This window comes from Temnothorax longispinosus, chromosome 8 (assembly GCF_030848805.1).
Source record: "Temnothorax longispinosus isolate EJ_2023e chromosome 8, Tlon_JGU_v1, whole genome shotgun sequence".
NCBI lineage: Eukaryota > Metazoa > Arthropoda > Insecta > Hymenoptera > Formicidae > Temnothorax > Temnothorax longispinosus.
In genome coordinates, this window is record NC_092365.1 from 20,968,005 (window position 1) to 20,993,464 (window position 25,460).

The 25,460-nt window shown below is 40.7% G+C and overlaps 2 protein-coding genes across 4 annotated transcripts in view; one reads left to right on the plus strand and one right to left on the minus strand.

Moving 5' to 3' along the window:
• The first annotated feature begins 450 nt into the window (after positions 1-450).
• LOC139817773 (uncharacterized) lies at positions 451-3,559 on the plus strand. Its single transcript, XM_071786073.1, has 6 exons — positions 451-912; positions 1,377-1,716; positions 2,011-2,345; positions 2,439-2,557; positions 2,648-2,825; positions 3,047-3,559. Exons 1-6 carry the CDS (start codon positions 706-708, stop codon positions 3,224-3,226), a joined length of 1,359 nt encoding a protein of 452 aa, XP_071642174.1. The 5' UTR covers positions 451-705; the 3' UTR covers positions 3,227-3,559.
• The window catches only part of LOC139817775 (CD151 antigen), a 108,179-nt gene continuing 86,172 nt past the window's right edge, over positions 3,454-25,460 (minus strand). For all 3 annotated transcript variants that reach the window (XM_071786076.1, XM_071786075.1, XM_071786077.1), the window contains 3 exons: positions 11,161-11,334; positions 7,365-7,526; positions 3,454-7,103 (listed from right to left, as the gene is read on the minus strand). In XM_071786076.1, coding sequence (XP_071642177.1) covers positions 6,957-7,103; positions 7,365-7,526; positions 11,161-11,334 — 483 coding nt within the window. In that variant the 3' untranslated portion in view covers positions 3,454-6,956. The remainder of the gene's footprint in view (positions 7,104-7,364; positions 7,527-11,160; positions 11,335-25,460) is intronic.

Here is a 25,460-nt window from a genome sequence, read left to right on the forward strand (position 1 = left end):
TAGTTCTTATTTACTCGACAAAAGAATTTTTTTAATTTTTATGTAGGTAAAGCAAGACACACATGTTAAAAAAAGAATACATATGTATACATCTTTTATCTATAAACACAATGTTTATATAAAATTTTCGACAATATGACATCGATTTGAAAACAGATACATTTCAAGCAGTGCATTAATTGCTTTATTTTGATATCTTGAACGCCAAAGAATCATGAGAATAATCATTCTTATACAATACTAAGAATAATAATTTCTCAATTAAATAACTTAATAATTGTTTTCTAATCAAGAAATGGCTATTAAATCGTCCACATTTTAAAATATAAATTCCTATTTCTGAATATCTCACTTGATTTGTTGCTTTGGATGAGTCAAAACGAGCATAAATATAGATTAAACTGGTCGCCACACAGTTTTATAATCACAACAAAGCGTTACTATGGGCGTCTCGTAATGGTCTTAGACTTGGGCGAATTGGACGACAGTCGCCCCTGTGATGATCAGCTGCGAAGTTGTACTGTTAAACACGCTCAATTTACGGAAATTTTTACAACGGATAATAATTTCGCATTTTGCAAATGCTTTAAAAGAAAATAAGGACTTATTGCGTATGCGTTTGAAATTAATCGCGAGATGGTTGCGACTGTTGCGAGTCGACGGGAGGACAGCTGAACGATTGATGCTTTATTCGAGCGTCGTAAAATGACACGCGGAAGTCGAAGTTCTCGTGAACGAAGATCTACAACGATCGGTGAACAGCTCCAGCAGAATGACAGCGAGGATGGAGCTTCCGTTCGCGCTGTGGAGAACGACAGCTACGTGAAACATAGTAACACGCCGTCCGCGTTGCAGAAACGATGGAGTAGCTCGGAAGATTCGAGCCGACCCTATAGCCGAGAAATCAAACCAGTCAGTATTGTTTATAGAACGAAAATTATAAAGAAAACTGAAAGTATAGTTTAAAGCATCATTAGTGTAATTAGCATGATTAATTAATTTAATTGACACGGTAATCTCACTTAATTAGACATGGTAATCATAAATTACAAATTGCAACCATTTTGCACAGTCATACACATTTATACTATATATAATTAATATTCAATTAAAAATAAATGAATGATTAATTCACTGGCGATACGTATTTTATTCATCTGTCGAAATACAGCAACGCAACGTCATTATATTACTTTAATTAATAATTAATTTGGCAAATCCCATGTGTGATGGTTGGCATTTTATTTGTCAATTATTTATAGTTTATAGTTTATCAACCCAGGTCAAGAGGCACCAGGGAATTTATTTATTTATTTATTTAGATAAATAGAAAAATGTATTATTATTGAGTTCACCATTCAACATCTTACAATTAGAGTTTCCTTCGGAGACAAGATAACATTGAAGACACGGAGACCGAGTCACCGGATACCAAGAGCAATAATAAGTCACGCAAAGCCGACTCGTTACACTCGGCTCGTGAAAAAGCGCGTAATTCCGACGTTCACACGAGCGAAGAAAGATTCGCGTCCAGGTCTCTCGGGGGAAGGAGGAAGCGCAGTAAACGGACCGAAAGACGAAACTTCGGGACCCGGCCACGCACGGCAGATCACGATCACGATCGAGCAGATACCGGATCTTCCGCGAAACGCTACAGTGACAGAGAAGATAGCCTCGCTGATAAATCACGAAAAAGAAGAAGGAATGTTTCCCGAGGTAAAGAAAGAATAATATCCTTTACGTCTCATTAAGAATATAGCTTCAAACTAAAAAAAAAAAAAATTGATAAAAATCCGTTCGCGAAGATTCTTTCCTATTGCAATCTACTTAAAATCTTCCAATTGATTAATCGAGAATTAAAATTTTAAAACAGTTGGGAACGTTCAGTCGAAAGGGGAAATAAATGTTCTAACGCATTTTTAAAAAGTCACATTCGCATTAGGGAAATTTTAAACATTCGCGGAGCAAAAATGAAAATCTATAACGTAAATTAATAATTTTCCACGCAAGCGGACGACGAGGTGCCCATCACCGAGATCTTGAAGAAGGCTCAAGAAAATGCGCGCACAAAATATGAGGAAGCTGTGCCGCTTCCGGAATTGACTACGGATACAATTTATATTCAAGGCAGGAGCGGCTTTAGCGCTGTGAAAATTGGCGGATCGAGACGTGCTTTGGAAAATGATACGACACGCGCGAGAAACGGTAGAGAAGGCTGCGATTCCGCAGAGACACGAACGTACACGTTGATAAAGGTGGCAATCACGGCACAGAAATTTTGGAAGTGCACAGGTCTCGTTTATCAAGGTCTCTTGGGCGGGATGGCATTTTTGCATTTCATAATGGTAAACGTTTTTTTTCTCAATTACCGCAGATTGGTAGTACCATTTTGTGGTACCAATTTTAAAAGATGAATATCATCTGATTTGTGGTTGCAGATTCATGTCTTTTTTAATACTTCAATGGAATTCATGTCGAATTATTCGGTCTTCTCCGAAATGTATGCGAATATATTCTCCTTCCTAGTCGCTCTTTGCGTCATCTCCATCTTCGATAAGTACGTTCAACATTTAAGAAGGAAGACTTGACATAATTTACATTCGCATTTAAATATCGTTAACTTCAGGGAAGACATTAACTGTTTTAGATTCGATCTGGCGCGGCTTGATATGGATCACTTGCGCGAGATTTATATGGATCATGCGAAAACCGCGATCGCCGTTCTACTTTATCTGGTAACTTTCGGACTCCATCAAGCATCGTCAAAGGTGGACGATCAGTTAGCTTTGTTGCATTATCATGGTATCAACGAAACGTGGTCAAACGTAAGAATATCGTGACGACTTAAGGAGGTTCGCCTACTATTCTGAAGTCAAAAATGCGATTGAATAATAATGTGTAAAGTGTTTATGTAAATCATATTAACAAATTAAGATTTTAAGTTGACTTTCGACTAATAGGCGAACCTCCTTAACAGCCAGCGAAGAGACACGTATAACATTGCAGATTCTTTACTCACGCTTGTATATACGATGATTTTTTCCAGAATACAGCGGAGGAAACGTTTCTGGAGGAGCTAAATGGCTGGCAGAAGATAACGATATCGAAAGACCTTCTCGCGGTTTTCGCTTGGTTGTTCGTCACTTTTGGGACTCGAAACAACATGCTGTTGACGCACCTTGAATCGATGGTGCAATATGCGAACAACGCGGAATCACCGAGATGACATTCAAGAAACGACTTTCACTGGCGAATGAGACAAACGCGCATGAAGTTCTTCCGCGCGATCGCGCAGACATGTCACAAAGTGCTGAGAACAGGAATACTTTAGAGAATAATGATTCACTTTGCCGAATACTTACCGACACTCGTCGACTCGATCCCGTTCCGGGTACAGAGAAGAATACATCGGTATTTTCAAAGGCCAATTCTCCAAAGGGGAGGCAGGGAGGGTACGATTTAAACATTTATTTGTAACAGAATAGCGTTTGATATGTACAATATGTATAATGTTCGCCTAGATGCTAATCGATAATATATATGTATACATAATAGCAAAGAGAGGACAATAATATTAAGATTAAAATAACATGACGCAACCCAGACAGCACATAAAACTAAAAGATGACGAAAAGACGTTTTTTTATAGTTATCTTTTTGGCTAGACGAAAAGATGTCTAAAAGACGTCTTTCCGACTACACGAAAAGTCGACTGTTTAAGGGCCTGGGCACATAGAAAAACTTAAGCAGTAAGACTTAAAGCAGTAAGCAAATCAGCCAATTGCCAATTACAGTCCAGAACTTAAGACATAACGTAAACGGTAGCGAATCAGTGCCGTTGATTTCCTTACTGCTTATGTCTTACTGCTTAAGTTTTTCCATGTGCTGATATCTGACTAAAGACTAACGACTCATTGTAGACTGGCCATAACTTTAAGGTTTATTAACATAAACTTTTCATTTATAAACTAAATTTTTATATAATATAAAGAACGAAAACATGTCTACAATACAATTTTAAAGGATGGCTAAAAGATGTCTAATATCAGATGTCTTTTAGTCATCTTATAAGTTTCAGCTATAAGACGACATTTAGTGGGACATAAGTAATCTTTTAGTCATTTTTTAGTCGACTTTAAGCTCTAACGAAAAGACATCTAAGCCGAAAATTTGTCATCTTTTAGACATCTTTGTGCTGTCTGGGAAAGGTACAGTAGTAAAATATGTTTAGACTTTCTTGAGCGCAAGAACATCGGTAGAATCCGCAATTGCAAGGCTGTAATTGTCAACGATCGGCTGTGTTGGAATCACGGAATATAACTTGCGTATCAAAATTTGCACGGGACACAATAGGGAGATGTGCGGGGAGAGGACAATCGATTCGTAGAAATCGGCGGAAAAATTTCTGCAACTTACAATTGCCGATTCGAACGGCGCGCGCTCTCGTTTTTCGACGCGGATGAAAGCGTTTATCATAAATAATGTCCCACACAGCAAAATATATCTGAAATATAGCCAGATATCTTTATGCCTACAATTTTAAGTTAAATCTGAGATATCTTATTTTCAGATATTTACAGAATATCTGTAGGGCATCATTACTCGATATCAAATTATATCTTTGAAAAAGATATCTCTGCAACATTTGCATACGAATATATGGTCGATTCACAGTTAACTGTTATATTTTATGTAGATCAACTCAAGTTTATTCGTAGTCAATAAAACAATCTGAGAAGATTTGGACCGCTTGGTTACGTACCAAAGTTTTTCCGCACCCTGTATAACATATATCTGCTTTTAAATGAGGCATAGATATCCGATATATATGCAGAATCAGATATCATATCTGAGATAAAATTATCATGGCTTTTTATAATCTTGCAGATGTCTCTGAGATATTCTCATGATATCTCGACAAGTTCCAGATATCTTGGTGATATATTTTGCTATGTGGGGCATGCAAAGGCTTGTACTCATTTGCGAAGCAACGGATATATACATGCTGCTCGTGTGTGAAATTTATTACATGCTAGAGTCTCTCCTTTCCGTTCTATCCGCTGGTTCCTCTTTAATAATTTACACCGCCTTACGACGTCTTTTCTCTTTTTTTAACGTGTATACTCTAAAATATCTCTGAGCTTAACAATATCATCAAGGCACTGTTTGCAGTTCTATCAAGTCGATTTTCGCCTTGTCTTCGCTGCCGGATACAGATCGATCCGGTTATCGTGTTTACGTCAGGTCATGGTGGAAGGAAAACAAGGTGCTCATTCAAATTTTTCAAATAAATAATATTTTTTCAAATGAATAATATTTTTCAAAAAACAAAATATCTATGTATAGGTTCAGAAGCATCCCAACTAGAACTGGAAAATCAACAAAAAATCACCCCATGCAATGAGTATAAGTACTTGGGAGTGATATTTAACAATTCAGAAACGGACGAACAGGAAATCCAATGTAGAATTATACAAGCAAAGAGAGCCATATCTTGTCTATAGTAAATACACAAAGTAATTCAGTTAGTGGCCCAACGCACTTATTGGTTGATCAGAAAGATGCGCAAGAGCACACCGTGTTTTCCTTCCACCATCCCGCAGGTGGGTTTTCCGATTTATTTATCCATCGACGCAGTTGCGCGAACCGAGAAAAAAGTGATGTAAACTAAACTCGATAATGCGCGCAATCCGATCGCAGGAAAATTGACATTACTCGACTCGATCAGATCTTATTGTTACGCGGGAAAAGTCAGACAGTCACGTAGCTTTTCCCTAGAAACGCGAAAGAGTTTCTTTTTTGTCATGGCTCTTATAACGATGTAATCGGTACTTAGATCGCGATTGAAAATTGTGCAAATTTGCAATGGCAGTATCGAGTGGGGTCGGCGCTTTCGTTCGCGCGTGCAAATTTTCGCCGAGTTCGTAAAATATTATACATTCGGCGGAGAAGATTAGAGCTTGTGTAATTAACGTCAACGTGGGCTGACGATGTGCTATATATAAAAGGATCTAGGCTTGTTTTTCGTTCGGGAGAAAAATACCACAGGAAATATTCAAACACCACTGACAGCGAGGACTACAGTTTCGGCTAGTCGTGAGTCGCGCAGTCAATCGGCTGCATTGATCGCGAAAGACCTTAGATATATATACTCGAGATAATTACACTGGTCCTGCGTACCGCCAAAAAATGCGCCCACGCACGCTTGTTTATCAAAACCGTTTGCATCTTTGTAATTTCTTGTGTGGGAGTGTTGTTTCAAAAAAGCACTAAAGCTGGATTTAAAATCTGTCGTGGCATTGCCGCGAGCTCGTAAAAATTCCGAAACGACACAACAAAGACAGTATCATGGAGAAATAAATCATTACGAAGGCACGAACAAAGCCGATCGATTTTAGAAGCAATCTTCGTGATACGTTTCAGTTTTTTTCCGTCTTCTTATATCCCGTAATAACACCGTCTTTGAAAAAATCTATTTAATATCGTCGACAATGAGCACGAGTTTTAAACCCAGCTCCGTTGCACAAGTATTCAACGATCAGAAGCACCTTTTTGCCTTCAGACCGCGATCCGAGACGTCGTCGGATTAATTTTTACAATTTGTGATTTTACCTTTTTTTGGAACTTTCGCTTCCCTCTTTGATTGTCCTCCGTGATCACGTAATTTGCGCAAAGTTCGCGGGAAGCGAGGCAACGATCGACGAAGGCGGCGTCGTTTCTTTATCGTTACCTCCATTTTCACTTGTTGATACCTTTCTGAATGCGTTGGGGGGAGAGAGTGGTAAACGAGAGTCCGCAGCCGAGGATGGTACCCTTTCATCCGTACGATCCCGCAGCTGTAATCGCGCGTTCTTCCTCCGCCCCTACTCCGACGATCAAATGGTCTCCGGGTTGTTCTGCATGTATCTGCACCACGACTGGCCGTTGTTGTTGCCCTCGGGGCATTGAAGTAATTCTCAGTCGTCAAAGTCGTGCCTGAGCTTTATATAAAGGCAGGACCCGAGAACGATGCCGAAGAGTTCGAGGACCGACAGGCCCAGTCCGACGGCACCTAAGATTATCAGGTGGTCCTTCGTCGTCTCCAGGAACTTGTAAATGCAGCCCTGAAATGACATAATATCGATATAAAAATTATGTTACTTTATATTAGAACAGAAGCTTATTTATCTAAATTAAGTTGAAGGTATAAACTTGTAAATTATTAATATGATATTTGGTATTTAATATCTTATAATAATGCCATATTTAAGGAAAAGAGTTACGACTTTTTTTTCTAAGTAGATAAATTGAACGGTATTCAATTGAAGCTAATGTCACGTCTGATAATCAGCCAAGGAAGGCAGAAGAAGTCGCGGCAGACGTACCGTGTACTGAATATTGGAGGGATGATCCCTTTTCCCGCAAAGTAACGTCGGCGTCTTGCAGCAGCTGTCAGGTACGACGCTGCCGTTCTTGAGGACCTCCTCGTCCTTGTGCCACTCGCTCACGAGCCAGTCCTCGAATCTCAAGGCACCGCAGCATTTGAACTGCAAATTTCAATAATAATGTCTCTCACGATAATATTGGGAAGGCTCACGAAAGCAGATGGAGTAGTTTCCATGCCATGCTTCCGTTATGTAAATATATTCTCAGCCACCTTTATCGAAGAAATTTTTAATTACTCCGCAACGAAGGAGAAAATAGGTTCGATAATTAAAAATTTTGTGACTTTAAATTAAATTAAATTAAATTGAAAATTCACGGAAAAATACATAAAAATATGACACTTTCGATCACGGGACATTATGTAACATCGTATTTCTTAACAATGTTGATAACATATAATTTTTTATAAAGAATCGTGTTCCAAAAAAGAAAGTGACAAGCTTTTAAGCTGCACTAGAGTTTGTCGTTTGTAACGATAGGCCTATCTTTCCTATTTTTCCAGATCCGTTTACGATGCGTGGATTAAAATATAAGCGTGACGCAGGAAGGGGGACAATGATAGCGGCGATGGCAACGATAATAACCGCGTACGATAATAACGATAGAGGGGACGTGTCATACGGGGCACCGCGGAGTCATTGAGAAAGAGGGGTCAGAGAGGGCTGCCGATGAAGAATGAAAAGGGGCAGATTAATGGAGGTGAGAAACGTGTTTTCGGCGGCAGCAGCAAGTTAAATGGTAACTTTAATGCGGGCATGTAATCCCGTGGGATTCATCGCGCGCCGGAACCATTAGTTGCGATAAACACTTCTACGGATCCTTTATACGCGTAGGCGTTACGGTCAACGCATTTCACCTTCCTTCCTGAACACGCATAATTCGGCGTCCCCGTCGTCTTAGAAGCGCTGGACTAGTTTAGAGGCCGGACTAGCTACAGAAGAGCCTAGCATTATAAAACGTTCTTCATTTATTAACAGCCACAATGTTTCACAACAAAAAATTCTATATCTTGATATAATTTTAATATAAATAATCTTCCTCTTTAAAATTTCGATTTACCAAGCAAATTGAGCAAGGTAGAAATAAAAATTGAAGAGAGATATTTGACAAACTCGTTTAGAACAGCATTTGCTGCAACGTCTACGACTGCGATCAATTATTTACTCTTCTGAATGGATGTTCTCGGGTGATTCGAAGGACCAATGTCTGAAAAGAGGAAGATCGAAGAAATCTTTTCTCCGAAAAAAGGGCACAAAATGCACTTGAATGTGTATACGCGTAGACGTTCGTACATATCAGATGCGACCTTCGCGTTGTAAGTTCTTACAACCGTGTAAAGAACTGTGTAAAGGATGCGCGAATCTTATGTAAGCAAGAAAATATGTTCTTTCGTTTAGCATTAACAATGTCGTTCGATATTGATAAGAAAATCGTTCCACTTTGTCCTGAATGGTAAGATAAAGTCCAAATCAAGAAAATATATAAAAATATGGAAAAAACGTAGAGATGAATAAATTTTTAGTGAATATTCCCCGTTGGAGATACATCAAAAAGATTTTCGGTGCGCGTTCACCAGGTACAGACGTATGCGAGACATTTATTTCCGTTCGCGAAGTCGCCTTAAAAATTCCCCGACGAGCCCGCTGTCGCGGTAAAATTCGATTTCCCCAACGGAATGAAATGCTTGTACACGTAGATCCTCTGTGTATAAATAAAATGCGGATCCTGAATTTCCCGCTTGCCCGACGGTTTCGCCAATTTCGGCGAAGACGAGGAGGTGAGGGGGGAGGGGTTAACGCCATCGCGCACTCGGTCGGCGTGAAGAAATGGAAACGAAAATCCTCGGTCGGCCAATGGGATATCCGACAGAAGGGGGTGAAATTGCAAGGCTCGATTTATCAGGGCCAATGGGTGTTGCGGGAGCGACTTAGCTCCCCCGCGCTATTATCAGCACCGTAAATCGCATCACGTGTATAGGTACGCTTACAAGTCTGATCCAAATCAAGATGCTGCACTCGGCATAAAGTGGATCTAGACAGCGTGCACGCGATTAATTCCCTACGCGATGGAAACATCCCTTTGAAACGGGCAATATGTACGCGGTCGGCATAATCCTCTGCCACTACCACCACCGTTAATCCTGCAAATATAACGAGCAGCATAATCCTACGATTACAAACAACTTCGAGCTAGATGTAAATCTTCGTTTAGATCTTTGCGGGACGTATATAAGTGCATTCGGGAGAGAGATGACGCGCGCAAAGCGACGACATCCCTCGCAAAAGTATGAGACGAAACCGCAAAGTTTTTCGCCGCAAGTTCACTGTGGCACTAATCGATTTATAGCGAATGGGCGGAAACTGTTCCGCGACGCGATAACGATGATTTACTGTTGTAAGGTCCTCGTAAGAGAGTGCCATCGTCGGCGGAGGACATAAATAAAAGTGCCCGCCACGTGATATCGCGGGCACAAAAGCCGCCACCGAGCCATTTCGACTGCATTCGTAAATTAATGTCGAGCAACTCCGAGATGACGCGGGTGTGGCTTACTTCCAATCAAGGACACGGGTAAGAGCACGTAGCGTTGAAACTACCATTACCGTGTTAAAAAATAACGAACACCGATTTAAATTGAATTAAACAATCGACGGGATTATATTTTCGTCAAGAAAAAATCGCTCGCGAAAATCGGCCGCGTCATCCATGATGTATAAAATTATCTTTTTAAAAAAGTTTTTGATATCAAATTTTTTGTACAAATAATGAAACGATTTAATGGGTTTAGTATAACGAGTATGTACTTGGCTCACTTTTTCAACTTTTAAAAAAAAGTAATTTTGTACAGATATTTCTTTTTTAGTTAAATAGATAGATGAGTAATAAAGAGAGGAGAGAGAGAGAGAGAGAGAGAGAGAGAGAGAGAGAGAGAGAAAGAGAAAGTAAGAAGAAAAAAGAAATATGTCTGTTGTTTAAGGAAATGCTATTATTCCCTGGTGTTGAAAGTACGAGAATCAACGCGGTCGACGTAAACGTTTCTTAAAAATTGGACTTTGTATTGTAATATCTTTGTTCATAAGGCACGGAGAGAAAAACTAAAAACACTTTTATTATATAATTTAAAAAACCCAGCTATTAAGCACAATTAAAACTCAATCGGTTTTTAGCCGTAATAAGATACAAAAATGTAAGCCAGGTTTATTCAGGATCTCGTATATACATATATAATATATATATATATTATATATGTAATATATGTATATCCACAGTGTGTATCAGCGTTCTACGCGACCTCGCTATGCGTGAATTAGCGCGAGACGCTGCCGCGTTTCCTGATTAGAAGGACACTGCCGACGACGATCGTGTTACGTATTGACAAGCCATACGAAACGTTTTCAGCAAACACTCGACGCCGGTATCATATTGCGTATTTCTGGTAGCACCGTAACAACATGAAACGCACCACGAATCGAAACCACGCGAAAAACGTTACTTGGGGTCCGCAGCGTGTACAGAGATGCAACGGGAATAAAAATGACAACGAAGGAGGAAATAGATACCGAGAGAGCGTGCATCGGTGTTCGCGATATCGGAATTCGGAATAGCCGGTCGGCGCGCGTCCTATTCTGTTCGCAATTGTTCGACGGCGAACTCTTCAAGCGCAAACGGGCGTGCGTACGGATCTGAGAAACGGATAAAGAAATTCCTCCCGATGCGATGTGAGGCACTCGTACTTACTTCTTTCTGCATCTGGTCGATGGCCGCGGTTTCCCGGGATCGCACGGAATAGTTCTCGAGGAAGGTGCGGTTCAAATTCATCTTCAATTCAGGGCCAACTTGTTCCTCGTAGAGGCGCGCCAGCGCGCCGACCCCGGCCTCCAGAACGAGCACCGCCATCACCACGAAGACGTACTGTGTCGGCAGAAGAAAGACGAGAACGAGAGGGATTAGGGTCGGTTAAAACAACATCGGGGACAGTCTTTCCGCAATTACGCGGTTACAACTCAGCGTTTAACGCCTCTATCGTGACTAATGAAAAGGAATGGCACTGGGAGAGCAATGAACGCTTCACTCCCCCTCCCCGCCCGTCAAACGGTCTAACTGAATAGAAATTTCGATAAAAGCTGTCGAATGAATTCTATCGGCAAAAAAGAGGAAATGGAACAGCTTTTAAAAAGAACCGGCTTATCTCCAAGTAAATGCGCACTCACTTTTATGTCCAAAAATAATTCTTTGAAATGATGTAGTACGTAGGAACGATTTCTAATGTGTGCACTCCTTACAAACGTGATAAAGCGAGATTGAATCTGTCATATTTTCACAGAGAAGCTTCACGCGTTATATAATGATATTTATTTTTTGCTGTTGTCCTCTTCTCGTTGCTTTTTCACGCCAAATCATCGATTCGCCCTATTAAAAATACAAATATCTCTGATGTACGCGTCTCTCATACCGAAAAACGTATGTTTCGCGTGAAAATGGTATACGTTCTATATACCATTTTATAAAAAAAAAATTTATAAAATTTTATAAAAAATTGATATATATATATACACACTCTAAAGAGAGAGGGGAGAGAGAGGGGAAGAGAGAAAGAGAGTGCGCGCGCACAGATTCTAAATGAACGATATTTAATACCGTGCTTTCGCGTAATTTGTAATACGGATTTACGGAGCAAAACCGCCGGGATGTAGTCGGAGATTCAACCTCGCTCTTTCGGAGTCATCGTCCTTTCTCTTTCTCTCTCTTTCCCTTTTTCCTATCTCTCTCGTAGAAGCTAGCGCGACGTATTAAAATTGCTTAATGTCCACCGAAGCTTTTCAGACTTTTCATGAATATAAACCCCCGCCGAGGGACAGGGCGCGCGCCCCGACAATCCCCCTTTCCTATGAATATTCAAGCCGCGCGGTGACTAACTATCGCTCGTCCGTACTTTCGCAAGATTTTGCGACCTAAAGGAGAAGAGCGTGTACGCCGAGAAACACACGAGAGAGGGAACTTTTTTCTTATTTAATAATTCGACAGTTATTAATTCTGTTCTACAGAGAGTGGCTTATGCATTGCGGCGTCGCGCTTAGCGGCGCTTCCCGGAAACTTAGTCGAATCGTGCGAGAGAGTGGAGCGTGCATTAGATCGATGAAATATTGGCTGATATGTACGGAGAAGAGGAAGCGAATGGAGAGGAGAGGAGTTGCATTGGCAGTTAATTTGTGATCGATTCTCGGCTACGCTACGGGAATTAAGCTGTATCGCGCGAGTAAACGATGCTTTCGGGTAGACACTTAGTATTCCTGAACTAATACACAAAAGTAGTGTCGCAGAAACTGAAAGATGAAAGCTTGCTGAAATTTACGATTTAAACATTTTAAGAGCATGTACCCATATTGTCGAATCTTTTAAAAGCGTTTCACGCCTCGGTTGTATCGTGTTTCGTAAAATATTTCAATTCGCACAATTAAATCGTTCCGAAGCAGTTCTAAACAAAAAACAAATAATAAAATTTACGTGTTACGAAGTTTTCCCGGAAAGCTTTGGAGCATAAAATAGCTTGAAGATAAGCTCTTCAATTATAACCAGAATGGGCCAGCAGCCTGAAGATATACGCCGACTTTGCGGAAAACCGCGCTTACTTCGACCTTAAAGCTGATTAACAACGTAATCTTTTAGTTCCCCTAATTAGATCGGGGCGTTCAAGTCAAACGTATACACGAGAAATTGGAGCAGCGGAGAGAGTTAGTAAGACGCGGCAATGATCGATCGGGCCTTCCGCGTAAACGCACACAGTCGAGACGCGCAAGTAAAACGCGGAGTTCGCCAATGTGCGCGACGCAATAAATGCCTGATAATATCAGATCGCTCGACGAGGATGACGCGAGGTAAACGTTCTGCGTTCGACTTTCATCTTCATAGTCGTTAATTAGTATCCGTTTCAGTCATTAAGTGGGGAGCAACGAAGACGGAGCGGGCAGAAATGAACACGGATCGCAACGCTTCCGCTTCCTTCGCATCAGCTGTGTTACTCGGAACTCGAGTGCGTCGGGGGTAACATCGAGAGGCTGCGACACGTCCGCCGCCGCGCGCCACCGCGCCGCGTCGATCTCAGTACCTACCAACATATACTACCTAAGTGTACGTACATATTAGTACCTAAGTCAATAAATCGCCCGGGATGTATATACGTTATGGCGGAAACGGCGCGGAGAGAGCAGAAATGGCATGGCAATCGACAGTTTGGGATTGGTGAGGGGGCTGACAGTGAAGGGGAGAAACGATAGATCAAACGCACCAATTGCTTTTCCACCATATGGCTTTATATATAAAATTATAATTATAATAAAAAATATATATATGTATATATGTATAAAATTGCATAATATACATATATGTGTGTAAAATAAAACAAAATATATATCTACACACACGATAATTTCGACCGGCAGACGGAAGCCGGTTGAACGTGCTATGTCCTCGAATAATTGTTAGAGACCGATGTTCGTGTCGCGGGCTAACGCGTGCGCCGGAAAACGTGCAACCTCGACTATCGAGTAAAGCTTGTTGAAACACGAATCGAAATTCGAAGCGCAAGCCTGGACACAATAATCCACGGGGGAAAAAGGAACGTGTAAAACGGCAGGGCACACGGTCTAAAGTGTGTGTATGGAATTTCATTATTAAACACGCCCTAAGTAATATTATATTTAACTCTTTATATTATAAAAATTTTTATATGCATCAAAACATATAACTGTAATATAATGCGCTTCTTTAAAAAACTTCTTCATATAATAAAATGTAAATTGTGAAAAAAAGTGGAAAAAACATGATTTTTTTATGTTACTTTGTAAATATCTTTTCCTTAAATTAGCCAGGAAATATTAGTTTCCTCTTTCCTTGGTAATATCCAGTATTTTAGCATTTCAGCGAATGATGGAACTTGCAATAAATTTAGTTAATGTTTTTAATCTTCTGAGCATGAATAGCGCATCCTATTGTGTCCGTCGTTATGCATAGTGCAGCAAGATAAACTTCGTCTTGAGATTACCGTCGCGAGACATTGAGAATGGAGTTTAAGCCGGTCATGGCTCTTGGACTTAACACGAGCCTGTGATGGAAACAAGAGGAAGTACCGGATTGCGAGTCGCATGGAGAAGACAAGCCGTGAATGCACGAAGATGAGTACTATATTTTGATGAGATGCCAATTACAACTGTTGCTCTAGCGGAAACTTCAACATAAAATAATCGCTCCCTACCGTTCGACACGCTAATAATTATATACGTTCGTTAACGAGATTTAGTCGTTTACTAAATTTATTTATAAAAAAAATCAAAGCTTTTTCCCCATTTTATTAAATGGGTAAAATCGCTGCTGGCAAAATATATATTATATATTGTCGCTAGCTAGATATTAAAATAAAATATCTGCAAGCGCGCGCGGTAAAATACTTAGGATAAAATATATAATTAAAAAATCACGCATTAAACAAAAAGTTATGTATTTATAGAAAATCATATTTAAATATTTTCATGCGTGAATTATAGATCAGAATTCTGAGAAATGCATCCGCCGATGCAAAATCGGTCGATCGCAAAAAATCTGGGCAAGCCATGCATTATATATACCTAACTTTCTCCGTGTTCTCATAAAGCCTTTTCTCTCCTCCGTCGAGTCGCCAACGTGGCTCGCGTGTTCATTATGTGGATTTACCTACCCAAGACTGGTAAAAATCTTAATTGAGCGCCATATAAGGTCTCGGCTAATGAGACGGTTCGCTCGTGCCATCCGTGTATAGATGGTGAAAGGGAGCAGGACCAACGCGAAAGCCGAGGCAAAAGGTTGCCGAGGCAAGAAGGGAGGTGGCCTTCTTGCCTCGAGAATCGCCGATAGTTTATCGCTGCTACGGTGGATTAAGCTCGTTACTTCGCCGTTATTAGGAAACAAGCATTTCCGGATCGTGAAAAAGAACGATGATAATATTTCATCGGCAATCTAGCACGTATCATAGAAAAATATCCAATAACAAGTAACATACTACTAATAAAAAAAGTGGTAATAGCACAGTAGAAAATTGATGTTTTGCGTATTGATGTATTGGATAAAATCATCGAGTAAAAGCGTGCGTATGATAATTGAGGGGAAAGTAGAGGAACGAGTCGCCAATTGGATAGACGATGAAGACATCTTACGTTGATTGTCGGCAGTTTCCCCAGCAACAACAACGTAGGTTGTTATTTTATGATTATCAAGGCACAAGAGAGGATTTTGCGAAAGCAAGTATTACTACGAGTCCCTCTGTTTAGAGAGAAACTAACGGTTTATTCGCTACAGTGGTATTAGAATTTACCAAACAACGAGCTAGCTATGCAATAAAAAGCGATATAATGAGGCTGACGCGTGTTGTTAGAGACCATTTCACTCATTAGTATTTCAACGTTACCCTTGTATTCATTAGCACGTACAATGCTGTGGAAGATATTAGTTTCTATCATAATATACATTGGCGGAATGTTAATGTTGCACACGCCATTTATCGAATTTCCTTCTTCTCTTCCTTCTTTCGAGTTTTTTTCCCCAATTGTGGATTCTTTGATCATTTTCGTACATCATCGAAATTGACAATTGACATTTAATGTAAATATCAATTAACATATTTTATCCGACACTTCCCAACCATAATGAAGGAGGTAACTTTCAGAGTAAAAAAAGATAACTATTTAAAGAACAGATTTCTTCTATTTTGTCAAGTTGTTGCCGTTATCGTAGTTGAACAACAGGAGACTCCGTTATCTCGCAATAATTATGCAATTCAACTCCGACTCGAGAGTCGGAAATGTAATTAGGAAAAGGTTACTGACTTCGCGAGAGTATCCAAATAAGCGGAATAAAACGCAGCGTGCAAAACAATAGGTCGATTCTGAATGAAAGAAGGGGGGCGGGGGGCAGGGGTTAGGAGGAAGAAAGTTAAGAAAACGCTGGCAGGAACTACTCGGAGATCACCGATATAACTTCGTTAAGGGTGGCATAAAATCGTTATTCTGCCATTGTGGCGAGAGCGGCGCGTTCCTCCGCGGGAAGCGGACTCGCGAATTTTCCGCAGGGCGGAAATTATGCTTCTCGGCAGGACAGCGGCGGACAATCAGGCAGGATATTGTTCGTTTTCACAAATGCAACGCCGGGAACACAACGGAAAATGCGGAACGGAAAATTTTGCACCTCCCCGTGATTGCCGAGAGCGCGATTTTCCACGCGAATTCCCAAGCTTCGTCGCAAGTGTCGCGGCGAACTATAAAAGGATTCTCTTTTTCATGTCTCATTTCCCGACGCGATACAAAAAGCTCATTTCCTTGAGCGGACAATTTCGCTTCATGTTTATTGCACTCGGTAAATTTTCGGGACATTTTGTGTACGCGTTGTACGCTATTTAAATGTCGCAATATAAATAGGAAAAAAGAGTCAGTATACAATGTGGAATTTTAAATAGGCGAAGAAACTCTTTCGATTCTCCGAGAGGTCTCTCTGTATCGGAGTATCAAAAAGTTTGGTGCGACTGGGAAGACATACATAAAATAATAGCGTGAGTTTATTGAATGAAGGCTAAAGAGACGCGATCCTTCGCGAAAGGCAAGGAAATGGTCGTTTTATATCGTTCGTGATCCAAGACGTCCAAGAGAGCGCGGGAGCATAAAAATGAAACAATAACGGCTAATACTATGCAAAGTACTTTCAACCTGTCGTGAAGCTCGACTTTATGCTTTAAATTAAATTATGCCATGAACTTATATGGCCGTTATTTCAGGAACGGAACGCGCAGAAATATAATGTACAGCGTGTCTATTTTTATGTCGCTGGTTATATAACATATTGCTTCTCGACCTTCTATTATTAAAAGTTACGCGTTAACTTCTCGTTAAATTCTCTATGTAGAATAACTCTGTGGATTGATCTTCCGTGAAACTTCTGCTTGAGAAATTGAAGAATTTCGAAGAGCTATATTCTGCGCTCACTTAAAGTTTAATTGTTTGAAATTTTAATTGTTTGGAACGGACAAATAAAATGAAAGCGCACTGTAATTATGACACAAAATGCCCTAATTTATTATATCCGTGTAAAACAGCGATGTCATAAATTATGAGAGACAAGCTTTAATCGCTGGAAATTTTACCTGTTTTTACTGCGAGTGCGCTAATCCTTGCTAGTCATATGGATAACGTGTTCATACAGCTAAAGGATTAATGTTACACACCGTGCTAAGATAAAATTATTCTCAAACATCGTCCGCCGTGTCAAGTAGCAATTAAAAAAAGTATAACACGTTTAAATACGCTACTACGCGATGCGACAAACTGGAAATACGTCAAGTAGCGTTATCTAACAATGAGCACCGTAAAAGAAAGTACGAGCGCCGAAACTTTATTAAGCTATTACAAAAGCTTCCTTGAAAAACGGCATCGAGATAATTAACGGTAAGAAACAAGCTCAACTCACGAGCGGCGAGTTTCCCTTTCGTTTCGCGATTGCACCGAAAGGAGAGACGACAGACAGCAGCGCAAGAAATCGCCGGTTTAACCGTGGCTCGTTTTGTCCGCGGGCGACGAGGGAACCGCGCAATTATAAAGACATTAAACTTGACGAGCTCGTAGTACCGACCCGTACCTCATTGAATCTTTTACCGCCGCGCCGAAGATTGCCGTGTCTGCAAAAAAAGGGTGCGACGTAGAATTCCAGGTCTGCCTTACGAGCAATTCCGCCCCGAGTAACCCGAGGGCGGATTCGTCTCCGAATGTCTCGTATAACTGGCGACCGGGTTTCAATGGCGGAAAGACGAAGCGAGAAATTTTATAGGAATACCGTTTGAACCGGCCGACGAAGTGACGGCGCACATCACGCAAATTTATTGACCTACTGAAAGTGCATCCTGCCGTTAAACTTCCAATAAATGTTCTTTACGTTGGGCGCGTCGCTTTGTAAGACGCGACCGAGAGAACTCGATGATTGCTTCTATCAATACGAAGCAACCATAATCGCGTTCATTTCGAAAAAGAAAGAGAGAAAGAGAAAGAGCGTCTTTTATGTGAAAAATATTTTGCCTTAAAGTAAATTGAAGCGATAGAAAATCAATGTTGGGCCACCGAAATGTTTGAAAATTATTTTTGACGCGGAAGATTATCGTAATACTATTGTAACACAATTTGCAAGTTAATTATTATTGCTTTTTAGAATTTTTCACTTAATGCACATATGTAGTAAAAAATTTTGTATATTTTTGTTTAAAAAGTCCTTGTTGAAATTTTGTGTTAAAAATATAACATATACTACGTTTACGTGAGCGTTATATACTTCTGTAGTAACTTACGATAATTCCTTCGCGTAAACGGGATTTTGTAGTAACTTACGATAATTTACTCCGCGTAAACGAGTGATATATCGTAAGTTACTACAGAAGTAACGCTCGCGTAAACGTTAGTAGGTAATACTTATGTAACATACTTATGTGTTTGTTTCGTGTTCGACCGGAGATTCCGCGGAGCGCGATTTATGCCGGCACCACTTAGAAAAAGTGCGAAACGAGGGGAGGGCTGCGGATGAGAGAACGACTTTCGCAACCGGTATTGATTTGCACCGGGAACTCATGGTGAATTTCACGGACACTGTCGTGGTTCGAATAGCTCGGAAATCTTGAGGCGTCCTTTGTCGGTTGTCTGCCGCAAACGCGAGACAGAGATCTTGCCGAGCATCGACTTGATGCCCTTACGACGGAAATCTTGCGGTCGAACGGAGGAAATCTTGCCCGCGAGGCAGACTACGAGCGCGAACGCGACACGATGACAGTGATCCGGGGCGAGCTCACTTGATGAGCTCGATAATCACTCTCGTAGAGAATGCAAAGTTTATTGACACTCACGCACTTTGCTGAGATAATTGGGCGGCGATGCCGCGCACGAATCGGTGCTGGAGAAGCCACGCACACAGAATGTTTGCCGTTGTGCCGAGATCACTTGGAGACGTGCAAAACGAGTCTGCTTGCGATCGTTCTCTTCCGCCGGGAGGGTTCTCGAGGGACGGAAACGAAGGCGAGATCCCCCGCGCGGCGCTCTCTGATTGATCCGATGATTGACGGAGTTGCGCTGTGGGCACAATTTTCGCGAACAAAGACACTGCGCGTGTCCGGAGTTTCGCCGTGCTCCGATTCTCGACAATGCCGGCATACGCGCACCTGTACGTAGGGCGGCATCGACGCGTGATCGACCATGCGGGGCGGCGTGATCGACAACCCCGTGCGGATCGAATCCGTGCCACGAGACTGACAGCAGGCACGTAGCAGTCAGCCTCACGGTCCGATTACATCGAGAATATGTTCGATCCTTAACAGTGGTTAATTTAACTAATTTTGATTACGTTATCTGATTTATTTGTGTTAAATTCATATTTAAGTAAATAAAATGTTAAAATAACACATTTTATATTTAATCATAAGATTAATATGAAAATAATGTAGTTATGTTAAAAAAATATCCTTTTCATTTATATTTAACATTATACAAATGTCTATTGTACATACAAAAATGTTAAATTAACGTGTTTTTCATTTATATTTAACATTATACAAAACATAAAATTTTTGTTCATATATCATTTAACTTTTCTTTATTTTGTGTTAAATTATGGACATAATATTTGTGTCATAATTTGACATATTCACATTATGTTAAATTAACACAAAAATTTGAGTGGACCGTTTGGGACATGTGATTTATGTTATATTTAACACAAATTTTCCAACTGTGTACTTATTTGAATAACTGAAATCGTTAGTCTTTTTAATTTGTCATAAGAGGGATTTATCAGTCTTGTCTCTTGTCAATAAGTATTTGTATATATACGTATACAGTACTTAATAATATGCATGAAACAAAGAGTGCTTTTCGAACAATCTCAAGATTCGCGATCGAGAAGGTCGTTATTCTTCGACGTGGACACGTTTTAACAAGGTGCTCGCCATCCGGGCTTCGAGGATCTCCGTTTACGTATCATCGAAACTCTAACGAGCTTCGCCATGTGCTTTCGAAAAGAAAACTTCGTCTCGAATTCTTCACCAGATTGTCAATTATTCAAAATATAATAAATGTGAGAAACAAGATATTTTGTACACTTTAAATAGCAATTAAAGAGATCTATGGCAATTGCAAAAGAAAAAAAAATATGTTGAAATTACAAAAATCGCGTTTTTTAATTAATAATAAATAAAAAGATTCGGGCAACGGGTCTGGAGGGAAACATCCACTCCTATGCTATTCTCCTTTACCTTGTACCTTCGGACCAACGATCACGCAATCTCTGCGTAATTTTGCGTACGCCGTCCATCCCGCCTCGATAATAAACACGCTGAATAGCATTTTGCGGTCTACGCGGGTACCTGTCCAGCCGATGCGCGCTTGTCTTTTTTTTCCTCTCACGACTTATTGTTCTCGCATAAATTGACCACGAGAGCACCGCGATCATGGCGCGTCGGATACTTAGAAAGTAATGCAGTCTCGCCCGAAGCAGTTGGATCGAAGCGTCCGGAAGATGTTAAACTGGTTCGAGGCCCAGTCCGAGGCGTCAAGCTTTATTCCGGAGATCCCACTGCCGCGATACGTCATTCCCGCGGCTGTTAAATCAAAAACGTAGACCGGCGACAAGTCGCTAAAAAAAAAAAAAAAAAAAAATCGACAGTTCCAAAAAAACACGACCATCTCTTATTTTGATTACGCGTTTTACTACCTTGTGCAATTCGAGTGAGAAGAAATCTGAACTACCCAATTGGAGGCCTACCAACTATTACTAATCGTATTCCCTTTTCAGGTAAACTCTTAAAAGTCTTTTTCAAATTTTTAATTCGTCGAATCGTCAAGAGATATTTCAATATTTGTCTTTGAAAATCTCTCCTTTTTGCAATATAATGTCGTCGCAATATTTATTTACGATAATTTACTATTTGATGACACGAGCAACGCAATTGAAAAGGAATCAGCGTCCACGCGATGTCCATGTAAATAAGCTCCTTTTGCATCCGTTCATTGCATACCATCGGACGGAACATGGCAGATTGCGCGCGAGATGCGCACGGGAAAGTCTTACGCAATTAAGATCGAGCGGATGGATAGAGTCGTGATTCGAGAGTGCAACGGCGCCCAAGTGGTAGTATTACCCGGTGATTAGTGACGGTTGTTACCGAGTGATTTAACGTTTCTTTTGCGCTACGACGGACGGCGATAGCAGCAAGTCTCCTCGAAGCGCAGGTGATTTATCACGTTGGCAAAAATATTAAATAGCCGGCCGATAATGTGTGAAAATAATAAGAGGATTATGATTGTAATAATGTCGTAAGACGGCGATTAAAAAGCGTAGTTCATAGCCGTTTCGAGGGAAAATCGTGCAATTAAGGCTGAAACTAATGATTCGGGAGATGGTGCGGGTTAAGTGGAATTATCTGGTGATTAGCGACGGTTATTACAGGTGATTTAGCCCTCATCTTTATTTGAATAGATGAATCGCCGCGTTAAAAGCGTATTACGCGTTCAATCAGGCAGAATAAAGTACGTAAATAAAGAACTCTCTCTCTTCGAATATAAGTAGCTGAAACAGGTTTCTATTTGTTTAAGTTAACGTATTTGTGAGTTAAAATTATACGATATGAATGAGATATTGTTTGTCACATTGGCGAATGAAGAAAGATTGCGATTTGTTGAGTTCGCGAGAAACATAAAAGAAAATAATTCGACTTGTGCCTCGAGACGAGGCACTTATGCAATTAAGATCGTGATTTGAATATATATGTATATAGCAAGACTCTAAGTGCCGCTTAAAAGGACTTTAACCGAGCGATTAGATTGGATAAAAGATAATTCAATTTCTCCGATTAAACACCTCGTGGAAGTAACGGTGTTAACATTGCACTTATTGTCAGTCAACAGCGATTTATCGTGCAGAAAAATAATTGAAGTAGAAGTGAAGACGTTTATACGTACGATAAGCTTCACGGCTTCCTAAGCTTTTTTGTAAAGCATCGTAAAGAACTCGACATTGAATTACATTTGCATCTTTAATGAAATATGTATACGTATACACGTTTTAAACGCGTATAGAAATAAAGCCGATGTGGAGAAGTGCAATGGCGGTATAATTCCCAAAGAAACCGCATGGCGGAACACCGCGGTTAGTAACGATCGGCAAAGCTCGTTACTGGTGTTTAACTATCATTTAGGCAGGATTAAAGATAATCCAGTCGGTGTCGTTGGAGATATAGCGAAAGCGCGAGTTACCACTTACGGTCGTCGCGCTAACTCCCGATTAAGGTCGATTTATTACCCGGCGAAGGGTGCCCCCTTCTGAAAGGGGGAACGCGAACGGAGATAGGGGAAGGACGCTAAGTATACTTCCCGGTAGGCTTATCGTGGGTCGTGGGTAACCGTTATAACTCCCCGGAAATAAAGAGTTCTTCATTAAAGAATGGTTTATGAAAAGTAGTCTATTATCTTTTTAAGTAAATAGAAAAAAATTGAAACCAAGCTTTCACGGAGTAACATTTCTTCGGAGGTGAGCAAGGTAGTCTTTAAATCATTTAATAAGCCTCTAAAGAAAATGGGATCTGCGCCGCGACTTTAAAGAGAAAGTTTATCGGTGTTCGTGAGGAAAGAGAGGGACCGTAAAATATAATATCACGGAGCGCCGACGCATGGTTGCACAATTTGTCAAACCCGATGCACCAGGGTGCAGACTGCATGCGAAGGAGCTCTTTGCGATATCCTGGATATTCCTCGGAGGCGGCCGCGGCGGCTGCGTACGGCGTATTAAATAATCATCCGTGTAAACAGAGCGGAGTTATCGCGCGACGCACGGTATACTCGCCATAATAAAGGAATTCCCGGGATGGGCGCGATATTTCCCGCCTTACTCCATAAGTTCGTATTAACGCGTGTTAAATCACGGCCACGTGTGTGCTCGCGTACATACCTCGTGTCCGTGTGGCCGAGTCCCCGATGAATTATACCTAACGTCCGCGCGTCCTTCGTGTGGCGCGCGCGGATTAAGCCGCTTTCAAAATATGCCAGCACCTACAGCCTCGGGGCTGTGGAAAACTTTGTCGGCCGACGGCGATAATGGTCGAAGGTGGTAGACTATGGGTAAGGTCAAAGGCGAGCTCGAGAGAACTCCCCTTACCTGCAGGTTCAAAGGAGGAGGTCGGGCATTGTTAGTAGCGACTTATAGAGGGAGAGCAGAGAACCCGACGCCCAAGTCGCGTCGCCAGCACGGTGAATTATCCCATATCGACATTACGGTTCATTGTAATCGGCCGCGGGGTTATCGATTTTTCATTTATAACTCAGGAGAAGAGAGGGGCTTCTTGCACGACACCATCGAAGGCCAAAGCCGCGTATTTTTAGCGACTGCGCGCGCGCGCGCTCGGGAAGCGTTACATTTGCGGAAATGCAAAAATATACGCTCGCCCACGCAATAAAATAAAAATAGCGTCACTAATTAAATTATTATTAACCGTAAATCATTATTGCGAAAATAAATTAGAAAATGAAAATAACGATATTTATATTGCAACAGAATTGCGTTGCGTCTTTGGGCCGGAATAATATAAACGTATCGCGACGAGATATGTTATTAGTGCGAGAGATAGATAATTTTTCTAGGTATGGAGATTAGTTCGTTCGCTTCAAACAATTTCTAAATTACTTATTAATCTCCACGTCCTATCAGACTGCTTTCCTGCTGGTCACGTAACTAACTGGCTTCCAACAAAGACTGCACCGCCCCGAGCAATAAATGTTGAAGCCGCTCAGGCTAAGTCAAAGGAATGTTCGAACCCGTAGGTGAAGAGCGGCTCGACTTCGAGCAGCGTGCTCGAGCTACTTTGACGAAGTTGTTCTTGAAAGTTCTAAAGAATAATGATGTTAACAATGAACAGCATAAATAAATTCTTTTGAAGTCTTGAAGAGTCCGTCCACGATTATTTGACACTGACAAATAATCATTAAATGAGATGAAAGGAAACGATAAATCGATAGTATAACCGGCGCAAAGTGAAGATTTCACAGAAATGCATAAAATTTAATCGGCCTCAAAAGTAGTCGCTAACGATGGTTAATTGAATGTTTCCTATTTTATCTATTTATCATAAATAGAATAGTGATTTAAATGGAGAGAGAGTTATATAAACTACAAATAGAGCTAACTGATGTCGGTGTGAAACCGCCCATTAGATAGTTAATATAAACTTTGTTTAATAACTTTACACGCTCGGCTACTGCAGAAGTCATTTTCATTATATTGCACGCATGCAGCTTTCCTCTGTGACCAATTTGGTTTAAATCACTCTGTGTAGATATATATCTATATTACACCCTCTCTTTCGCTCTCTCTCTCTCGCTCTCTAATCTACGGATTCCATATACCAGTTTCTGATATCTGGTCCATTCTATTTCAGAAGCCCTATGGCTTATACGCTCTGTATGGGATGCGATCGAAATTGTGATACATCCGAGAAAGAAACGGAGAAAACTTATTGTATCTTATTTCTTATCTTATTTTTTGACTTATTTTTACAGGCATCTCTTCTTCTTTTTCAATTGCAATTTCGACTTTACCTCATATATAATTTTACAAGAATTTCTTTAATGTAAAACGTTTGGTGCGTGAATTTAAAATTTCACTTGTCTTTATCTCTGCTTATAATCAGCGGTCTATAAACGAGACATATCGTCAAGATGGTTGCGAGATGACTTTCGATAACCGACTAAAGTGTTCAACGTAATATCGATTGCAAACAGCAAACCCGTGATGTATCGCGACATTGCGGACGATCGCGCGCATAAAAGCACATCTAGTATCCCGGATAAGAGATACTTTTAAGAGCGATACCTCGTCTGTGTCCGATACTCGACTCTGATATCCACTCCTTCGCTTTTTCAGGGTTTCCTGCGCCGTTCTCGCGACTATCTCGATCTCGCTTAGAAACCAGGAAATTAATTAGTCAGATGATGCCATCT